At 38.8% G+C, this 21,883-nt stretch overlaps 1 protein-coding gene across 3 annotated transcripts in view; it reads left to right on the top strand.

Annotated features, from left to right (window-relative positions):
- Mapre2 (microtubule-associated protein, RP/EB family, member 2) overlaps nucleotides 1-21,883 on the top strand; it is a 146,572-nt gene that overhangs the window by 63,499 nt on the left and 61,190 nt on the right. For all 3 annotated transcript variants that reach the window (XM_013014904.1, XM_013014903.1, XM_013014902.1), the window contains one exon: nucleotides 11,918-12,045. In XM_013014904.1, coding sequence (XP_012870358.1) covers nucleotides 11,925-12,045 — 121 coding nt within the window. In that variant the 5' untranslated portion in view covers nucleotides 11,918-11,924. The remainder of the gene's footprint in view (nucleotides 1-11,917; nucleotides 12,046-21,883) is intronic.

The raw sequence follows: 21,883 nt of genomic DNA, 5'->3' as shown, positions 1-21,883 counted from the left end.
GTGCTGAGGAATCGAACCCAGGGCCTCAGGCATGGAAGGCAAGTGCTCTACCACTGAGCCACCTTCCCAGCCCCAGGATTTGTTTTGAAGAATAGATTTTTTCTAAAGACAGTCAATTAAGACCTTAATTACAATGAAGACCTTAATTTTGCTTTGAAAAAAAATACAATAATAAGCAATAATGTTCGTTGTGACAAATCTACCAAAAATATAAAAGTAAATCAGAGGATTTGGATCCAAATTATATAGTAACTAGAAATGTAAAATGTGATGATTCCTTAAATGTTACCATTACCATGGGTTACATGTGACAGCTGGCAGGTTTTCCTGCCAGAAAAACATTCCCAATAATAACCGGAGTTAAGTAATCACTTAGATCAAGACATTTGGGGATTTTCTTCACAGAAATGTACATGTAAAATGATGCCTTGGTACCATATAGATGAGAAAAATGATTTTCTTAGGGACCACAGTGGTGTCCTCGTTTAGAGTTCTTTTTCTTTCCACTTACTCCCATGACATAGTCAAAACAGAAAGCAAGGAGGGATTTGGTTGAGGACAAGAATCCTAAACTCAGCCCCAGGTCCAAATTCCAACTCTGCTACTTAATAGTCATGACTAGGCAAGTCACTGACTCTCCGAGGCTGTATCATTTCCAGCATCTCTACATAAAAGCAGCTGCACATGGCATTGTTGGGAGGACAATGTGAGTAAACTGACATTAATGATACAGCCTTATAGTGGATATGTGGAACGTTTTTGCCAAGTGGTAGTCATCCCGTATCATTTAATCTATCCCCCTCTGCTTTGCCAGTGAAGAAACGGAGAGCTCTTAGAGGTGAGACACGTGTGTTCCCCGCAGTTGCATATTGCCAGGACACTAGTTCAACCCTGGTTTATTCCCTCCTGGCTATCTTGCATAGTGTTGGGGGACTCATAGGGACAATTGCCTGTGTAGTATGATTCACATGCCCTAATGTCCCTCACAAGACTCTCCTCAGACACATTCATTCAACATTATGTGTTGCCACACATTGCCCTGTACCCAAAAGTAGATGAAATGTCAGCTATTGAAGTACCTGCCTTCATAGAGCTTGTATTCTGGGGATAGGAGTGGTAGGCAGACAACAACAGGATGATTACAGATAGTGTTAGGGTCAGAAAAGATAAGCATCATGAGGTGGGAGTAACTGGAGGAGGCCTCTTCAGCCAATTGACAGGACAGGCTTGCTGAGAAGTTGACATTCAAGCCAAACCTGAAGCATGAGTTGCTGCTTGGGGGTCAAGTGCCAGAAGGAGCTTCTCATCCTTTACCTGAGTCCTGGAGTCCCAGTTACCCCTGAGGATTAGCCTTGAAGCTGCCATCCATCATTTGTTCCTCATGATAGGAAGGTGTAGAGAAGGTGGGCCCTGAAGACGCTGAATACCCATGGGGAACCCCGTATCACCAAGTGCTCCACTTGGCTCAGAGCCAGAAGGTGGGGAACACTCCCATCAAAGTAGACTTGATGGAGGACCTTGTGTGCTGGCAACATGTGCCCTTGACCCCCCCACACTCTTCTCTGTTTTATGCACCTAATTTAATTTAGCATGGACAACTGAACATGACCGCTTACCTTGGTGCCAGTGGCCCCAAGGTCCTGAAAGGCTGACTCATGACCATGCTGGGTGGGGCAGCTTGAGGCCTGACTGGAAATGTCTTGAGATCCTGGGAGAGAGCAAAGGTCAGAGTGAGAGGGAACAAGGCCAAATAGGGCTGGGAAAATAAACAGAAGGCATATGGTAGAGAAGGGATGAAGAGCCAAGAGGGGCAGGCGGGGTGCTGAGTAAAAGTTGGTGCCCTAAGGAGACTAGCCAAGCCTGTGGCATGGGAACAAGCTCTGGGTCATTGGAATTATTTTCAGTCCCTGGATAAAGCCACCCACTGTTTGAAACAGATGGACATTTAGACCAATATAATCTCAGGCATTTTTGTGCATATGAAGAAACATGCCCATTGTGTGTGTGTGTGTGTGTCCATGTATATTTGTGCACCTATGTGTGTCTGTGTGTGTCTGTGTGTGTATGTGTGTGTGTGTGTGTGTGTACACATGTGGATGGCTTTAGCCTTTTACTCATTACATGCAGTTAAGTTTCATTCACATCCCTGGACATTATGAATGCCACAAAGAACTTTTTTTGAATCCCCAAATTTCCCTCATTTCTTGTAGAAGAGCCAAGTTTCCAATTCATGGGCCATAGCTATTGAGTTAATTCTCAGTAGAAACTCAAAACAGGTTAAAATAAAACAATCAAACAAATAACCACATATATGCTGTTCTGAAAGTTTCCTTACTATTTTTTGTTTCATTTAACTGGTGGGCAGCCTGACTAAGGAATATATATGGAAGGAACCACCTAATGAAAGTGTTTCAAGAAGTCATGCAGGTTGTGCAATAAAGCCATTAAAAATGGAGGTGCATTCTCATGGCAGCTTATAGAGTCTCTTTCTGTAGACAGCTGGAGAACTTTATGCCTGTTAGTTATCAATCTGTTTTTTTTTTCACATGCTAGAATATTTGGTGATACTGTAAGAAAGGCCTTAATTCATCTATTGTAAAACGAATTATAAAAAGGCAGAAATCCTAAAAAAGAATTTTGATGTCTATGTTTTTTAAAACATGTATATGGCCTCATTGTGGGTAGTATCCTAATGCTTCTTTGCCGTTCTTGTGTGAAATCATCACTGTGCTCAGACAGAAAGCCCTGCCTGGAGGAGTTGGTCCTGCATTGTCTGCCTAATCCCATCCCAGAGCCCTGAGCCCTGTAAAAATGAAACAGATGCGTCTGCCCACAGCAGCTTATGTGTGTTATTACTTGGAGACAGTGTGACCTCTTACATTCGCAGCCCTAGGATCCATGCATACATCAATTAGTCCACCCAGCTAAACAGAAGCTTCAGTGCCTGTTTTTATATGAAACTCCCTAGTTTCTGTAATCTTTCTCTAGGGACATTCTGTCTTGTCCACATTTGTCTTTCAGCAATACTTTGTTGGCTTTGCTGTGCTCCTTCCTGATCACTGTCCTCAATTTTTTCTCCCTGCCCCCACATTTGGGTCACAGATAAACAGAAAGTGATGAATTGAGAATAATCTGGCAATATTCTTTCCTGGGTGAAATGTTTAAATCTTACCCCTTATGGCATTGAGTTTAGAGAATGAATTATGCACAGCTGAAAAGCAGGGATGTTTCTGGTTCAGGGGACACATTTATACTCTCATTCCCTGCTGATGCCCAGTTCATTATTAGGGATGACCACGGAAGATTAAACATCAGTCTTTTGTGATGGGGAAGGGGGAGGGACCGGAACACCAGCAGGACCTATCTGTGTTGTCACAAGCTTTACAGTGGAAAACTCAACAGATTTGTGTGAGACTGGGTCTCTTCATTCCAAGGAACTAATATAATTGGAAAGCAGGACAGCAACTTCGGAGGTTTCTCCCTTTAGCTTAGTATTTTGCTTTATGGGAATAAAAGTATCTTTGTTTTTTCCTTCAGAATATTTACTTTTTAGATTATTTTAAGAAATGTCACATAAGAGATATTTACATTGAAATTTTGGTAAATTTCTTTTAAACTCAATGATATTTGTGGATTCTTAGAAGTGTTTGCAAAATGTCTCTTTTTGTTAGAATAACACTAAAAGGTTTTTTTCTTAGTACAAAGTCAGGTTTACAAGTACATTTAAAATAATGCACCTCCCCTTACCTGATATATTGGAATGGCCAACTTTGACAATTCTAAAACATTTGACCAAAGAATATGAGTTGGAATTAGCAGTGTGACTTTGACTTAGATCAAGTATAAGTCCAGTAGCTGGTGAAGAAAGGAGTTAGCTGAGTGTGGTGGCTAAGATAAACTAATCCTACTTACTCTGTGGTGGAGAGCTCTAGGGTAGCCCCCATGTAAGGTAACAAGACGACCTTTACATGCAAAAGGGAATGGGGGAGTGGTACAGATCCTGAGTTCAAATCTCAGTACTGCCAAAATGAAGTAATAAATAAAAATGAAAACAAAAGGTCTGAAGACTTAGCTCAAACTATAGAATACTTGCCTAGCTTTTGAGAGGCAGTGCCAGAAATAAGTTTTACTTCTGAGACCCTTTGAAAAGATTTCTAGTGTCTGCTCAGTTTGATGTGGCTTCCAGTGAAACACAGATACTATTTTGTTTTGTTTTGTTTTGCCAGTCCTGGGGCTTGAACTCAGGGCCTGAACACTGTCCTTTTTTGCTCAAGGATAGCACTCTACCACGAGCCACAGTGCTACTTCCAGCTTTTTCTGTTTATGTGGTGCTGAGGAATCGAACCCAGGGCCTCATGCATGCAAGGCAAGCACTCTACCACTGAGCCACCTTCCCACCCCAAACACTGACACTTTTAACATTAACTAAGAAGGGCCTCCCAAGTTATTATGTGTTGAAATTCAATAACTTTCTCAAGTGAAAGAAAAATGATATTTCTTTTTCTTTCTCTTTTCCAGTCTGTTCTTCATTTTATTTGTGTGATGTTAGGGGGGGAAAGTGTATTGCCTGAATTTTTCTTAGTTTTGTTGTGGTGGGTTACTTCTCCCAAGAATGGAAAAATTGCTTAAAATAGATGGTTATGAGAGAGAAGAAAGATGGTCACAAATATGGATATTGTCAGTGCAAAATATGTGAATGGAGCATATTGGTGTGGAATGGGTGAATTTTCTGAATGCTTTATATTGAACATGAAGTTTCCCCTTCTTAAGGGAATGACATAAAGAAAGTAACTTAAGTCCAAAGTGACTTTTAAAGGTTCATTTTCAAAGTGGGTTTAGGGTAAACTAAACCAAAGGGGGTCTCCACACAGAGCAGCTGAAAAAAGTCAGACTCTTTGGAGGGCTGTTCTTCTGCAGATGGTCGGCTAAACTTGGGAAGCCTGGAAAACTCACACTTTAGTTGTTTAAAAAAAATCAAAGTCAAAATAAGTTCCACATGCCTCATTCCCAAGATTAATTTCTCAAATCCTTTCTTCTTATATTCACATGCCCAGGGCTGGACCAGATCATGGGCTATGTAGCCTGTCATGAACCATGCTGCGAGGAAAAAACTCAAATACAGAGTTACCCTCTAAGAATGTATACAGGGAGGAAATAGGAGAAACTTGCTCCTCCCTTGAAGTATGGCTGTGATAGTCTTTTTGTGTGTGGTAGGGTGGAGAAACAAAATAAATTACATAAGAAACAATTCCAGTGAGCACACATAATGTTAGCTGTGACACTGCACATATTTGTTAAATTTTGGAGAGACACTCCTCTGGAATACTTTAGAAATCCTGCCAAATTTTTCTTGGTCACAAGTATGAAATATTTTTCAATTGGGTTTTGGGCCCATGAATGGTAAGGTAGTCAAATTCATACTTTGGTTTCCACAGCTTGGGGCTTGCCAAGCCTTTATCTAGGCTTTGCTCAGTAGGTTAAATTCTCATTGACTCACATGAAATTCCATTTGTTTTAGTAAGCAGAAATGCAATGTCTAATTTGTATGGCTCAAGAATTGCTTTAAAGCATAAACTCCCGGTGCTTCTCCACCCAGCACTACTACCATTGTCAAGTATAGAATGAAACTGAGCAAACTCAGCAGCACAGCAGTCCCCAAGGCCCACCTTTTCCTCAAGTCACATATGTTAGTAGTCACTGTCCACAGACGGACCAGAATCTTGATTCTGCTTGTTGGAGATGTGAAGGGGTCTCTGTTTGTTTGTGTACTTTCCCCCCTCTTGGTTGAAAACAAACAAAACCAGAAAACATTGACAACCTTCTTACAGAGACATTCCAACATTCACCCAAGCAGCATTTAAATATACTGTGACTTCTCATTTAAGGTAGGATAAAGAAATGTACCTTCCTTGTATAATGACATTTAAATAAGATATTAAAATATGTAGCACAGGGATTATAAAGCTGAGACACTGTCCCTCAGATAACTACTTTTGGGCTGCTTCCCAGGTCTTCAATACAACAATCTAGTTGAGGTTCTGGCCAAAAACTACAATGGTAGGGGGACAGTGTTTTGAACCCTCTTTTTCTTAAGGTTGGTATGGAGAGCAATGATTTTGTCCCAGAAGCCACATGATAGGTCACCTAAGCATGAACTTGTTTCCATGTTAAAGATACACTGAAAAATGAAAACAGAAGACTAATCTCTACACATTGACTCATTGTTCTGTAGCATTTAATATGACCTTTCTTTTCATAACCATTCATTTGTCTTGATTATTGGAAATTATTAAATGAAAAATAATATATATTAGATTATTATAATTTCTACCTTCAGTGGATCTACCCATTAATTGACTTTTCCAAAAGGCCCTTAATATAGAATTGCTCTCCTTGCAATATTCCCAGATTGGCAGCTCTGTTGGTTGGAGAGCAAGGATAATGGAAATTAAGAATGGTGAGTTCAACTAGGCACTGGGGGCTCTTGCCTGTTATCCTAGCTACTGAGGAAGCTGAAATCTGAGGATCGAGATTTGAAGCCAGCCCAAGCCATAAAATCTGTGGGACTTTTACTTCCAGCTAACCAGCAAAAACCTGGAAGTGGAGTTATGGCTCAAGTGGTAGAAGCACCAGCCTTGAGCAAAAGTAAATATCAAGTGAGAGTTGAAGGCCTTGAGCACACACACAAACACACAAAAGCAGTGAGTCCAGTAACTAGATAACTGGAGTTTACCTGAAGCACAAAGCTATATGTGTATTTAGATTATGAAAAGACTATTGTCCGTAGGTGACTGTTACTGATCAGTCTTGGAGGCAAGCGTGATTTGTTGACAGATGGAGGCAATCCACTTCTTTATTCTCATGAAATTTTTAAAAACTACCATAACTCTTCTGCCTGGTCACTCATTGTCTTATGTCTTTAGGTAGCCAAAACATTTTTACTTACTTAGATATGGATTATCTTTCTAAAATACAGGGCCATTTATGTCCTCCTTGCTTTGTGTTTAGTTTTACTTTTCAATCATCTGGAACAAAAATTTCCACCTCTAGCTTGGTACCATCTAGAATCATTCTGGCCCTTGACACTGTACCCTCTGTTAGTGCACTGCCTAGAAATGCAGAAGCCCTATGCATGAAGAAGCCACCCTTAGAAAAGAGCATCAGCTGCCAGAAGTTACTTTGGTATATGAAAATGACAAGCAGTCCAAAATACTTAAAATTTTTTACATTTAAAGCTTAATAGGAGAAAAACAAAGGTTGGGGTAATAATGTTCAAAAAAGAAATGTACTCATTGTCTTACTCATGTAACTGTAATCCTTCTGTACAGCATCTTTACAATAAAATAAAATTTAATTTTAAATTGTTTTAATGTTTTAACTTATCCTTAGTGACATTTTATATATATATTTTATGCAAGTGATCAAAGATTGATTGGATTTAAAGGCAAATGGTTTTGTTAATTAAATGGTAAAGAAGACAAGGGAAAATATTAACCAAAAAATAAAAGAACCTTTAGTAATGGTATACGAAAGTAGTTGTCATAGTCACTCAGTCTGAGATTCCATTGTCATTGGTTTTTCAGCTCTTCAGGAGAAGCGTTTAGCATTAAGGGTGCTTCTGCCAATGGAGGGATAATTATTTACAAGTGAAATAGTCAGTTGACACTTTGAAGTGGAAGACTTTTACTGCTTTTATGAAACTAAGAATCTCAAGCACAACTGTCTCATAAAACCTACAAACTGCAGATTTTGCTATACTATCTGGTCACACTTATATCTCTTAAATACTATACACCAGTGCAAGGAGTCAGAGCCCTCAAAGAAACAACTAGTTTTTAGATCAGAAGAAGGAAAGATAAAATTTGAGCCTGGCTGGGAATGTGGCTTAGTAGTAGAGTGCTTGCCTAGCATGCATGAGACCCTGGGTTCAGTTCCTCAGTACTGCCAAAAAAAAAAAAAAAACAAACTCAGGGACAGCACCCAAACCCTGTGTTCCAGCCCCAGGACCAACACTGACAGGGGTAGGGAGAACAAAAAAACAAAATCTTGAGCCTGGAACTCTTGTCTTGTCACACCAGCTAGCAAAGAAGTTATCAAAGACTGCTAAGATCTACTTTGTAGACATCAAGAATGCATATATGTCTATACCGAATATGCTTAAATCCATGAGTTCATAATTATGCTTCTAAAACTAAAAATATAAACCTCATTGAGTATACTTGGAGAATATGAGGAGCTACCTCATGGTTTTAAGAACTAGTAAATGAAGAATCAGACATCTTCCCTGCCTTGTGTATAAGCTCTGAGCCTCAAGGTACCTCAGAAGGGAATTTCACTTTGTAAAATTATTTCAGCTAATAAAATCAAGCGTGAATAACAAGAGCATCACTGAAGTTTCTCAGGAGTTACTGGAGCCAGGCAAATGGCATCAGTGGCTCATAATATGATGAAAAGAGTCAGACATTCCATTCTTCCCAATGGGAATTTGAGACACTGCATGAAGTAGATTGGTCTTTTCACTGCCCTCCCAACTGAAGCTTGAATCAACTGAAACCTCTACATCAATTACAGTTTATAGGAAAAGGATGTACAGAATGAAATGTTAAACCACAGCTATGGGATGGTGTGTGCCAAATCACCAAAGAGCACAGTTTGCTCAACAACAATAAAAATTACAAGGCAAGACTAGCAATGAAGACAAATCCTATAAACAATAGAAATTCAAAATAGCCTATCAAATAATGGTAGTATTTGAGCCTTTGTTGCATCCATAGTCAGACAAACCTTAAAATTGTAAGGCATCATAATGCATATGTGATCATATTCAGCAGTTGTTTCAGATGCGATATGGTAATATTTATGGTTTTGCATTTTTCATTGTCATTGTCTTTTAGAGACACACACTGAAATATTTATGTGAAATGATGTAATATTTGGTCTTGGCTCCAAAACACTCTGGCCTGAGGGGCCCTCATAAGATTGGCTGAGGACAGTGGATAGAAGTATAAAGATAGAAGTATAAGTAGAAGAAACAGAATTGGTCAAGTATTGATTGTTGTTGAAACCAGGAAGTAGACACAACTAGTTTGTTGTCATATTTTCTTTCCTTTTGCATGTATTTGAACACTTCCAAACTAAATTAAAAGTTTATGCATACATACTGGGTGTGGTGGTGCATGCTTGCAAGCCCAGCACCTGGGAGGTTGAAGCAGCAGGATTTTGCAGTTGAGGCCAGCCTGAGTGGCATAGGGAAACCTTATAGGAAAGACAGAAAAGGAGATGGAGATAGAAGTAGAGAAGAGAAGGAAGGAAGGAAAGGAAGGACGGAGGGAGGAAAGGGAAGGAAGGGAGGAAGAAGGCAGGGAGGGAAAGAAGGAAAGAGGGAGGGAAGGAAAGGAAGGAAAGAAGGAAGGAAGGAAGGAAGGGAGGGAGGGGAAAGGGAAGGAAGGAAGAAAGAAAGGAAGGGAGGAGGGAGGGAAGGAAGGAAGGAAGGAAGGAGGGAAGGAAGGAAAGGAAGAAGGAAAGAAGGAAGGAGGAAGAAAGGGAAGGAGGGAAGGAAGGAAGGAAGGAAGGAAAGAAGGAAGGAAAGGAAGGACGGAGGGAGGAAAGGGAAGGAAGGGAGGAAGAAGGCAGGGAGGGAAGGAAGGAAAGAGGGAGGGAAGGAAAGGAAGGAAGGAAGGAAAGAAGGAAGGAAGGAAGGAAGGGAGGGAGGGGGAAGGGAAGGAAGGAAGAAAGGAAGGGAGGAGGGAGGGAAGGAAGGAAGGAAGGAAAGAGGGAAGGAAGGAAAGGAAGGAAGGAAAGAAGGAAGGAGGAAGGAAGGGAGGGAGGGAAAGAAGGAAGGAAGGAAGGAAGGGAGTCTAAACTGACACATATAAGGGACAGTTTGTCTAGAGATATGTAGGTATACATATGCTATGAAATTATTAAAATTGCAGTTTTTTCACCAAAGTTTAAATGTTTAAAAAAGAATCCTTAACATTTGCAAGCAGTGACAATGAAAGTGCTGTGAAACATTTATGTGTAAAGCTGTAACCCAGTGGCATTCTATGCCTCCATCATAAAGAATGACATCGCCCCATTTGTTAGGAAATGGAAAGCCTTGGAAAAAATTATATTAAGTGAAGTAAGCCAGGCCCAAAGAAACATAGGTCCCATGGTTTCCCTTACTTGCAATATCTAGTATATGTCTGAGTCAAGCAGAAAAGGTCAGATAAGTTGGTGTTAGGGAAATGAACCCTAAGATATGTATTCAGATGTTTTTTTTTCTTTCATGCAATTGTTTCTAACACATTTATAAGATGATTTCTTTGTTGCTTTGTATGTCCCTCCCCCACAGTATAACCCCTGCTTTCACTGTATTTGATGTCGGTATAATTTGTGGAGGGAAAGGGGAAAAACAGATCGTTTAAATAGGGATACAGGTGGATCCATTGCAACAATGAGATGTACAAGTCGTTATGTTGAAAGTTGAAAACGGGGGGTGGGGGTGAGGATTGGGTGGAGGGATGGGGGGAGGATGGGAAGGGATGGGAAGGGGAAATAAAGGAGGCAACAATGCTTGATAAGAAATGTACTCATTATCTTGCCCATGTAATTGTAACCCCTCTATACAGTATTTTCACAATAAAAAAAAATAAATAACTAGTATATGTCTGAGACGAGCAGAAACGGTCAGATAAGTTGACGTTAGGCGAAATGAACCCCAAAATAAGGGCTCAAATGTTTTTTCTTGCTTTCAATTGTTCTAACATATTTATAAAATGATTTCTTTGTTGCTTTGTATGTTCCTCCCCCACGGTATAATCCCTGTTTGTACTGTATTTGATGTTGGTATTATTTGTGGAGGGGAAGGGAAAAAAACAAATGGTTTAAATAGGGATACAGGTGGACCCATTGCAACAATGAGATGTACAAGATGTTATGTCGAAAAACGAACTTTACAACTTTGGCGTGGGAAGGGATGGGAAGGGGAAACAAAGGAGGCAACAATGCTTGATAAGAAATGTACTCATTACCTTGTAATTGTACCCCCTCTGTACGGTATTTTCACAATTAAAAAAATTGCTGTGGTGCAGAATAGTGTACACCCAAGTACCCTCTTTTTTGTTATTGTTATTCTACATTTTTTAAGCGTCAATCAGGTGTACAAAGAGGTTTCATTTTGACCAATTTATAGATGCATACCATGTACCTGGATCAGACCCTCTGTGACTGCCTCCTTTCTGCTCCTCCCTTCCTAAGCTACTCTCAGCAAGCTTCATTGTTCCACTCTCTCATAATGTACATAAAGTATATTGCCTATTATCACTCTCCTTTGCCCTTTCCTCTCACCCACCCTTCCCATTAGCACTCCCTCCATAGGACTTGTTTTACATTTTTACCTCTCCACGCCCCCCACCCTGCCGTGTATGTGCCTGATGATTGTTCCAAATGGTTTCACCATGGTATTCCACATATACAGCATTGTAATCAGATTGATCCTGTCATTTACCCTCACTTTCCCCATCCCCACTACCCCTAGTATTCAACAGCTTTCAATGAGTTTCACTGTAGTATCTCCATTCACATGTGCAAAGTATTTAGGTATTGTTTGCCCTGTAATCTCTTATTACCAACACCTAGACTTATAGTCAAAAGTGAGACTCCAAGTTGTGTATTCAATTAGTTATTTCCGTGTCAGAACCTGGAGTTTTGAGTCTAACGTAAAGGATGTAAATGGTCCTGCATGAAATGTCCTAATTTGGCAAACCTCAGGGCCAAGGGGAGAGAAAGAGAGTTAAAAGGCTTTACTACAAAAGGACTTAAACATCCTAGAGCTCTGTCAAGGGTCCTCTCCTTCAATAGAAGTTTTTCATGTTTCTAAGTTATTTTTTATCCTTATGAGTAAATAAATGTATTATTATTTGTTTTCTCCTAGTTGGGGAATGGCGGTCAATGTGTATTCTACCTCGATAACCCAAGAAACTATGAGCAGACATGACATCATTGCATGGGTCAATGACATAGTATCTCTAAACTACACAAAAGTGGAACAACTTTGTTCAGGTAAGAGATTGTTTGAACTGTTGATGGTTCTGCGGGATGTGATTGATTGATTGATTGTAGGTCATGGGGCTTGAACTCTGTGCCTGGGTGCTGTTCCTCAGCTCTTCAGCTCAAGGCTAGCACTCTACCACTTGAGCCATAGCACCATTTTCTGGGGTGTGATTTTTATAAAATATATGTGATCATATATTTGGGATGAGAAAAAGTATGTATCAGTAATTGATAGATAGTTGAAGGGGAAATTTGAGGCATAATTGAGGAACATAAGGGAGAAAAATATCTGTGATTATCTGAGAGGCATATGAGCTCCTCTTGCTTGCTCTCTCTAATGCCTCTCTGTAATGCAGTCCTGGCCTCTCCTCCATCATGCCATTTACCACCACTCTTACTGATTAAAACGCAGTAGATCCTTTGTGATCCTCTCCTATGAATATCCACCTTTGGTCTCACTGTGTGACTGTCTAGAAACCCTCTATAATTTATCATGTCCCAGTGTATTTTTTTTAACCATCCAGTATGTTTACTTGTAGATTTATAGGCACATTCTAGTTATCGCAAATAAGGGAAACAATCCAACCTATGTTTCTCTGGGTCTTTGCTTAATATAATTTTTTCCAAGTCTTTCCATTTCCTTATAAATGGTACAATATCATTCTTTTTGATGGAAGAATAGAATTCTAATAGATATACAACATTTTCTTGATCCATTCATCCACTTAGGACCATCTGTCAGCTCAATAGCTATGTGCAAAATAATATTTTACAAAATAAACTCCAAGAAATGGAAACAAGAGATGGTTTTTGTTGCTATTTTTGCTGTCTTTTTCCTTTTGTTTGCTAATTTGTTGGTCCTTTGGAGGGTAAGGGGGGGCACAGAAAAGGTGGGACAAAGAGTAAACAGATGCAGCAATGCTACTCACTAGACGCTATATGGAAAATGAACTCTACAACTTGTGGGTGGGGATGGAAGGGAAAAACTGCAAGAGAGAGAGGGAAGAGGTGACACGGTTCAAAAAGAAATGTGCTCATTGCCTTACTTATGTAGCTGTAACACCGCTGTACATCACCTCTACAACACTAATAAAATATATATTTAAACTACACGCCTATAGGCTCATACCTGTAGTCCTAGCTCACGTATGTAATCCTCAGGAGGCTGAGATATGAAGATCTCAGTGTGAAGTCAGCCCAGGCAGGGAAGTCCATGAGATTCTTATCTCCACTTAACCATCCAAAAGCAAGAAGTGGAGCTGTAGTTCAAGTTGGAGAGCACCAGCCTTGAGTGGAAAAAACTAAGGGACAGTGTCCAGACCCTTAGTTCAATCCCCAGTAGTAGTTTGCTTGTACGTGCCTGAGCATGCGCACACACGCACATACACACACACACATCACAGTAGATCTTGAAACAGTCTTTCTTAAAAACTTGTAAGATTCCTCATTGCCCCTCTTACAGGTTAAAATTCAGTACCTACATAGCTGCTAATGTCCTTTGCCTTCTGGCTGCCTCTTCCCCATTGTCTGAGGTTTATCTCCACATTGCTGTCAGTTGTGCCTCAGTTCCACAAAACACCCTAAGTTTCCTAAATCTCCTTCCATTTGGCATCTCATAGTTTTGTTCTTTTGCTAAGAAGGTCTTTCCCCATCTTTGTTTGTGGCAAAATATTGTTTACAGTTTCAAGTCTGTCTGGCTCACCTCCTGCACACTCTTGTGAGGTAGCCTCCAGGCTCCCAGGTTCTGAAATGTTCCTGAAACATCTCCATCCCCCAAGGACAACAGCTGCCATACTGTGTTGTAATGTCTAGCTCCTGCTGCCCCAGAGACACAGAGGGTTCTTAAGAGAGGCATATATTTTACTTTCTGTTGAACACCTGAGGTAGCATTGTATCCACTGAGTACATCTGTATATGGAATTAAAAATAGAAATTCAATTTCAATAATAAAGTAGGGACATGTTGTAAAGTAATGCATTCTTTGGTTTAAGCATTTATCAAAAAAATAAATAGGCCTTTCTTGGAAACAAAAAGGTATTTTTCTTCTTGTAAACTAACAAGTAAGAGATTTCCTCTCTGCCTCTGGCTCTAACGTGAAATGGTATTCGGTACAAGATCCATTGCTGTTGAGCATTTTGAGCTTTCCCATTGGGTTATGTTTGAAAAAGATTTATCTTACGCAATGCAACTCAAATTTGGAAAACCCCCAGTAGTCAATCTCAGATCATGTCTGAGTCCAGTATCACCACTTATTCTTTTGTTACCAGGTCTGGAATTGATCAGAATACATTAGAGTGCTTAACTTTCAATGCTATTCACAGCTCTTTCTTCCTAGTCATTTTTTCTCCTGTTTCCAAGAGGTTGGCATGATCCTAATCATTACCTCACCAACCTCACGTGACTAGACCTCAGATGAAGTCCCAGCGCTGTGACTGAGATCAGTAATAGGGGATAACTAATAAGTTCTTTATCTTTCAGAAACAAGCAATATTACTCAGGCATGATGGTATATTCTTGCAATGCCAGCATTTGTGAGGCATAGGCAAGGAAATCATGAATTTTTACCCAGACTAGGCTATATAGTGAATTCCAGAGCTTCAGAGATAACATAACAAGACTCAGTCTGAAACACACACACACACACACACACACACACACGAAAAAAGCAGGCTTAGATTATGATGTTGATGAATTATTTTTGGCCTATTGAAATGGACCCAGAAGTTACTTTATTAAAACAACCGTATTTTACCTTATTCAACTTCAAATGTATTTTTTGTACCCTATTCAACTTTTCATGTCTATTCACTTGAATATTACTGTACAGTTATTATGCATTCTGGAGCTCCCTAACATTTTATTTTCATTTTATTTTTATTTGCTTGTTACAAATGATCAAAAGCATTTCTCTTACTAGCAATCACTTTTGTTGCATATACCACTCTTTAGGTGCAGTTGTTTGTGAATTTGTCCCTTTTCCCACAGTCCCTGACAGGCAGTGCTTCTCCTCAACAGAGCTCATTTTTCAGATGAATGAAAGGCAATTTCAACTGTTAGGAAACAGAGATAACCACAAATTAGGTGTGATCATGTATATCTAAAGGAATAGTGTCAGTTATCAAGAAAAAGGGAAGAAGGAAAGAAATAAGGAAAAGAATGGTGGAGAACATTTCCAGGCTTTGCAGTGTTAAAGTAATCCAGACAATGTCTTAAGGAGCCACAAATGTTTTGGTAGCAATGAAATAAAAGAAAATTCTTTAGATACAGTAATGAATGTTTATGAACAATATATATTATATTTACACATCTTTAGCATTTTCCAGAAGGAATTTCAACAAAATGCTAATCCATAGTAGTGAAGGATTCTTAATATAATTCGCTTCAAACATTGGTCTATATTCGCCCATTAGTTTTAGTAACATTGCTGTTATCAAATGGGACTTGGTGAAAAGCTGTAGACACCATTTTGATCACGGTTCAACAAATATAATTTTCATTAGGACAATTTGATGGTTCAGAAGGAGGAAATAGATTTATAGGTTCTGTTCTGCTCCAAAACATGTTTCTTATTAGAAAACAAGTATGTTTTTCCCTACAGTGGAGAGACAGATATTTTATTTCAGCCAGTAGGTTTCTAAAATGTATAAACTATGATCCAGATATACATATAAACTTTGAAAAAGCAGATACTTGACACCCTTGACCTTCAAAGACAGTTCCTCTGGGTGCAAGACCTAGACTGCATCTTTTTTTTTTTTAAAGTAACCCAAGTACTTTTATCTGCAGCCCAGAGCTTGCAGCACATTTTTGAGAAACCCCAAACCACTAAAAGGGAAGTTAAATTATCCCAAACTTTTTTGGCATGGTTTCCTTATTCATAATTTAACCTGTGACTTTTGTCTTCAGCAATAATATTTGGCAGGAGAAGGCTGTCTTTCTATTTATTTATTGATGAACGTATTTATTTAAACCTTTCATTGTTTTAGAAGATATCAGAGCAGCGAGGTTAGTACTGTGAGGACAAGAGCAAATCTAAATATTGTTGGCCTAAGAGACTTACTTTATGCATAGTCATTTTTTTACATTTTTTATTGTCTTCACGTATTTGTGCAGTTTCAGTTTACATGTTAATTTATGAGTACAGTGTATCTTCATCAGCATTACCCTTTCCATCATCCTCCCCCCTTCTCCCAATCCCACACATCCCTTTAGTTAAAATTCCTGAAAATGCCTGAGTTTTTTTCCTCCAACACATATTGTAATTTTATTTTTTATTGTGACATTGTACTTCAGCAGTCTGCTTAGGGAAAAAAAAATTACAAAAATACCTTCACATTGTTAAACTAATTCTTTTCTCTGATTCAACGTCCTTTCTTACCTTTTTTTTCCCCAAAGACTTACGCTCTAATCCTGAGGCTCTCATTTTGAATGTTTTTCCCACTTGCATTATTTCCTTTATTTAAAAATAAAATCCAGCAAAGAGATCTCCTTGTAGCCATGTGTTAAAAATAACATTGGGTTTTCTTCAGCTCAGAAAGAGCTCAGAGACTGCTTCAGATTGACATTGCATTTTCTTCCTAATTTTTCTCCCTTTACATAACATCCTATTTGTTTCCATGTATGCATTTTTAAAAAGTTCTTCAAAGGAAAGGAAGATGGAGAAAGAAGGTAGGGCACTTGGAAGTATGCTGTTTGAGTTGCAAAACAATGAAAATGACTCACTCTTATCTCCTGTTATTTTACCCCAAGGATGTAACCTTAAGCACGGTTTTCTTTGAACATTAAATCTGGGTCATGTAATTATATACATGTTTTGTAAAAAGCAACTTTTAAGTTTCAAGTGAAAAGTAGGTTGTGGAAATGGCTATCCATGGAGATATATGGATGTGTGTGCATACGTGTGTGTGTCTATATTATATACTGTTTATAATAATATGACAATATGTTGATCATCTAAATCTACTTCAAAAACAAATCATGAATTTTTGACTGTAGAATGGAGTGTGAAAATCATGTCTAATTTCGAATTGGTTAGTCTTAGAAATTTGTTCTATTTTCATTCACTTTTTTCAAAAGAACATGAGGAGTATTATGTTTTTGCTTGAGTACCAGCTCAAACCAGTTTGCTAGATGTTTTATGAGTTTTGAAGAGGGGAAAGGTGTTAAAAAATCCTTACCAACAAATTTCGCAACTTGAGATACCTTACTGGAGATGATAGGAAAGGAAGCATGACAGGAGTTAGAGGAGCACATCTTTTCCTCTTCCTTGCTCTTTACCCTTCATCCCTACCCTAATATGCTAACCTCCTTTGTAACTTAACTTCCAACATCCATTCTCTCCCCTGGGCTAGATCTACCAGCCCAACCACTAGGACAGATAGCCCTCTTCTGTCTGTACATTTTCCCTCCCTCCTTTGCACTCCCTCCAAGACAGGGAAGAAGCTGATTTATAGCAAATACTGAAATCAGTACAAGAGTGTTATGGGGTGTGAGGAGTAGCAGGGAGGTGTCACCAGAATTGTCACTTCCCTGTACTTCTCTGTGTTAATTTAGAGCCTAGTCATTTTCCTGAGCATTTTGAATATCTTAATAAAATATCATTTGAATGAAACCATTTTTGATGAAAAATTTAGGTATTTTTCTTGACTGACTTAAAAAAAAGGTAGGAAAAATTATTAGAATTTGATTCTGTTTCAGTTTATGCTTCTCTTAAATTAGTTCAAGCTTTGTCTTGGACCAAGTTTCTGGCATTTTCTTCTTCCAGGAAAGCTTCTGATTTTGGCTGATGGTTTTGTAGTTGTGTTTATAAATCTGGGTACTTGGTAGCTCTGTAGAAGAGGCTAGGATTTAGAGTATACTCTGTGATTCACACAAGTGTGGCCATCAGGCATTCACTTTACCCTGGTGATAGTCATTCTTGAGCCCAGCAATGTTCTTTGTGACCATTTTTGGCTGGAGATCTGTGCCTGTTAAATAGGTTGATCCCAGCCTAGTGCGATGTCTCTTGTGCCGTTTCTCTTCTCTCCACAGAGACCGCTGTCAGGAGGACAGGTTAGTGATGAAATCAGCTCAGGGGCTAAATTTAGTAGGACTGCTTTTACTGGCTCTCTGGCATTGAAACCAAGTAAGGATATTCCATCAGTGTCTGTAATCTGGAGTTTACTTAGCTTTATAAAATTATAGACGTGTTTTCTGTAAGAAAGTGAAGCCACATCAGACTGCGTTACTATTGTTAGAGAAGTTATTGTACTCTCCATGCTCAGAGGGATTATATAAGGGCTTTTTTTTTTCCTGACAATTTCTCTCCCTAATTTTATTTGACTTAAACTAATTATAAAAATCAGTTTATTTGGGCTCAGCATGGAGAAAGGGCAAAAAATGAGTTAGGTAGTGACAAGGAGGGGTCCAGCCAGAGGTTGAATTGCTTCAGTGCGTACATATTTGTGTTCCCACTGATGAACTGACTGAAAGGGAGTTTGTTTGTTTGTTTGTTTTTATTTTGCCAGTCCTGGGGTTTGAACTTAGGACCTGAGTGCTGTCTCTGAGCTTCTTTTTGCTCAAGGCTAGCACTCTACCACTTGAGCCACAGAGCCACTTCTGGCGTTTTCTGTGTATGTGGTACTAAGGAATCAAACCCGGGGCGTCATGCATGCTAGGTGAGCACTCTACCACTGAGCCACCTTCCAGCCCATTTATTTATTTATTTATTTAGTCGGTCGTGGAGCTTGAACTCTGGGCCTGGGCGTTGTCCCTCAGCTCTTCAGCTCAAGGGGAGCACTTTACCACTTGAGCTACAGCGCCACTTCCGGTTTTCTGGTGGTTTTATTGGAGATAGGAGTCTCATTGTCTCTCCTGCCCGGGCTGGCTTTGAACCACGATCCTCAGATCTCAGCCTCCTGAGCAGCTAGGATTACAGGCATGAGCCACCAGCACCCTGCCATTTATTTATTTTTTTAGAAGAATATTGTAAGGTTTTTTCCCTGAATTTTTTAATGCTGATAAAATTTTATATTACATATAGTTAAGATTTAGCTATTACTAAATTAACACATATTTGAATCGCAGTTTATATACTTTAAAAAAATTTTTCTTGTAAAGATGCTGTACAAAGAGGTTACAGTTATATCAGTAAGATAATGAGTACACTTCTTGTTGGGCATTGTTACCCCCGCCTTTGTTTCTCTGAGTTTTTACATATACATTATCTTGACACTTTGCTACTGAAGAGAAAATAAATTGGATTTTTGTTTATCTGCTTTTGTGATGCTAAATACCATAGCAGGACAAAGTGTGTGTGTGTGTGTGTGTGTGTGTGTGTGTGTGTGTGTGTGTGTGTTCTTACCTTCATTTACCAAACTGGCGTATATATTGTTTCTTATACATATGGAAGATGTATCTTTTTTAGCATATACTAGTTGACCAATGTGTGTGGGGGTGGGGGGGCTCATGACAGTGGGGGGCTCATGAACAGTGTATTCTCATCAACCTCTTCCCCCTCCCACTGCCCCTTCTTAAAACAATTTCAACAGATTTCATACTTCTACTTTCATACAGGCAAATAAGCTACAACATTCTCATGGTATTTGTGTTCTGATCATCAACATGGCTTTATTTAGCACACATATTTTGAGCCCTTTGGGTTAGACACTAGGGGCCAGGGAATAAATAGGATGTAGCCCTTTATCTCTTATTTTTTGTCAGAGCTCTATACAACAGAGTGCTGTTGTAAAGAAGACTAGAGATCACCTTGTGGTTAGTGATTATTTAAGAGAGCTTGGAGCACACTGTGGAGTAAGTGAAGGGAGACAGGTACCAAGAATTCAGTGTAAAAAGACTTATTCTTCAGGTGGGGTATAGTGACCTAATGGCCACTGTTCAGGAAACTCCCGAGACATGCTATCCTCCCTCTGACATGAAATGAGGTGTATAGTGTATAGGAGAATGTGTGAGTACCGAGTTTCTTCTACGCACAGATTTCTCAGGCTAAGGTAGCCTTTGTCTTGAGACACAAGCACTCTAGTAAAAACAAAACAAAACAAAAAACTAGGCAGGTGCTGTATTAGGTACAGTGCTTAAATGCATGAAGCATGTTGTCTGCTCTAAGAGAAAGGGATTTCCTGATGACCTCATAAGAGGAGTGTGCAAAAATTGGTTTTACTCTTATTCAAAGCAGCTATACATACATGTGGGTTAGCTCAGGAAACCATAAAATAGCTGACCTCATTGGGAGGAATGCAATAGCTATTTTTAAGTTTGATAAAGCCAAACTTCAGGGATAACTGCTTGAGTCTCTTCATGGTTAAGTGTCACATGACTGTGTTAGCATTTAAAAACAGACCAGCAGATCCACCCCCATACCCTTATTTTTATCAGTTTCTATGAGCACTAAAAAGGGCAGGGAAATGTTTTTAAGGCTACAGAAAGAAAGCTGATAGAGAAAATAGATCACCTAGAATGTTGTTATTTTATTGAAAACTGATAGTATATATATATATATATATATATATATATATGCAGAAGGTAGGTAGAATCACAATGAACTTAATAAAGTTAACAGGAACTTTTTTAGAAACTTAAAGAATCCTTAATAAGTTTACAAAAAAATAATTTTAGGGATTTGTGCAAAGCATCATCCTTAGTTAAATTCTACACTTTTCCCTCCTATTACTTTACCTTATCTGGGAGAATTCCCAGAGATCACAGATGAGTTTACAAGTCTACTTACTATATCTACTACACTAAGATCCTTTTGAGGTTTGCCTGTCCCTAAACCACAAATGATTGTGATTGTTAGTTTAGAAATGAGAATTGTGATGCTATGGAATAGATGATGGAAACAATAGGATGGGTGCAGATGATACAGATGCTGTAATAAGGTTATTAATGGAAGGATGCTCCAACATTAATTCAATTAGCTTTAGAGCCAGGACCTCTGACTCCAGGCCCAGGGAGCTTAGAAAGGAATATGCAAAATCTTGCTGAAGAAACATACTCGGTTAACTTTCAAGAATTGTAGCACATCATTCTAATTACAGAACTATTTAGAGCAGTTTCTCTTCTAATTTTTGTCGTTTTTATGATGATGTGCTTACTTTTAAAGCATGTCATCACATGCTTATTTTGAAATCACTTACCAAGGTCTATAAAAGCCATTATCCTAACAAGGAAAAAAAGGGTGTTCCAACATAGTAAGAGTTGTTTTGCTTTTCCTCAACATGTCATTTAGTTTACTTGATACATGTATTCCTTATAAATTATTGTCTGAATTCATATTTCTATTTTTTTCTCTCTCATTTTGCTCTTCCAGTCTATTTGAGGAAAGACTTTAGAACTGGAGATACCTTCATGGGTTTTCAGTAGATAAAATGGAAGATCTTAGGAATGTGTTCAGACCCTCTCTGTGCTGGTGGGAAGCCAAAGACATTATTTTGTTTTGTTATGTTTTAGTCCTTTGAATCTAAAGTATGCTTTTGGGAGATTTTGTATTTCATATCAGAGAAGCCCAATTCAAGCACACTCATTTTTAATAGCTTTGATTATTTTCACTGGGCACATACTTTTATACTTTAGGGACATAATGATGTCATGGTACATCAGCTTTTTTATCACTCTTTCTACACTTTCAGTATGATATTTATTTATTTTGGTTCTTACAACAACCCTGTAGGGAAGAATAGGGTTTTTTTGGTTATGTTTTTATTTTTAAAACGAAGGTACGACAAATGATCACAAACAAGACCATACTGAAGCTACTAGCACATCTATGTTTACTGCAGCATTATTTACCATAGCTAAAATATGGAACCAACCAGATGCCCCTCAGTAGATGAATGGATCAAGAAAATGT

This window comes from Dipodomys ordii, unplaced genomic scaffold, assembly GCF_000151885.1.
Source record: "Dipodomys ordii isolate 6190 unplaced genomic scaffold, Dord_2.0 Scaffold25, whole genome shotgun sequence".
Classification (NCBI taxonomy): Eukaryota; Metazoa; Chordata; class Mammalia; order Rodentia; family Heteromyidae; genus Dipodomys; species Dipodomys ordii.
The sequence above is the reverse complement of the archived record's forward strand: the minus strand, read 5'-3'. Positions and strand labels throughout refer to the sequence as shown.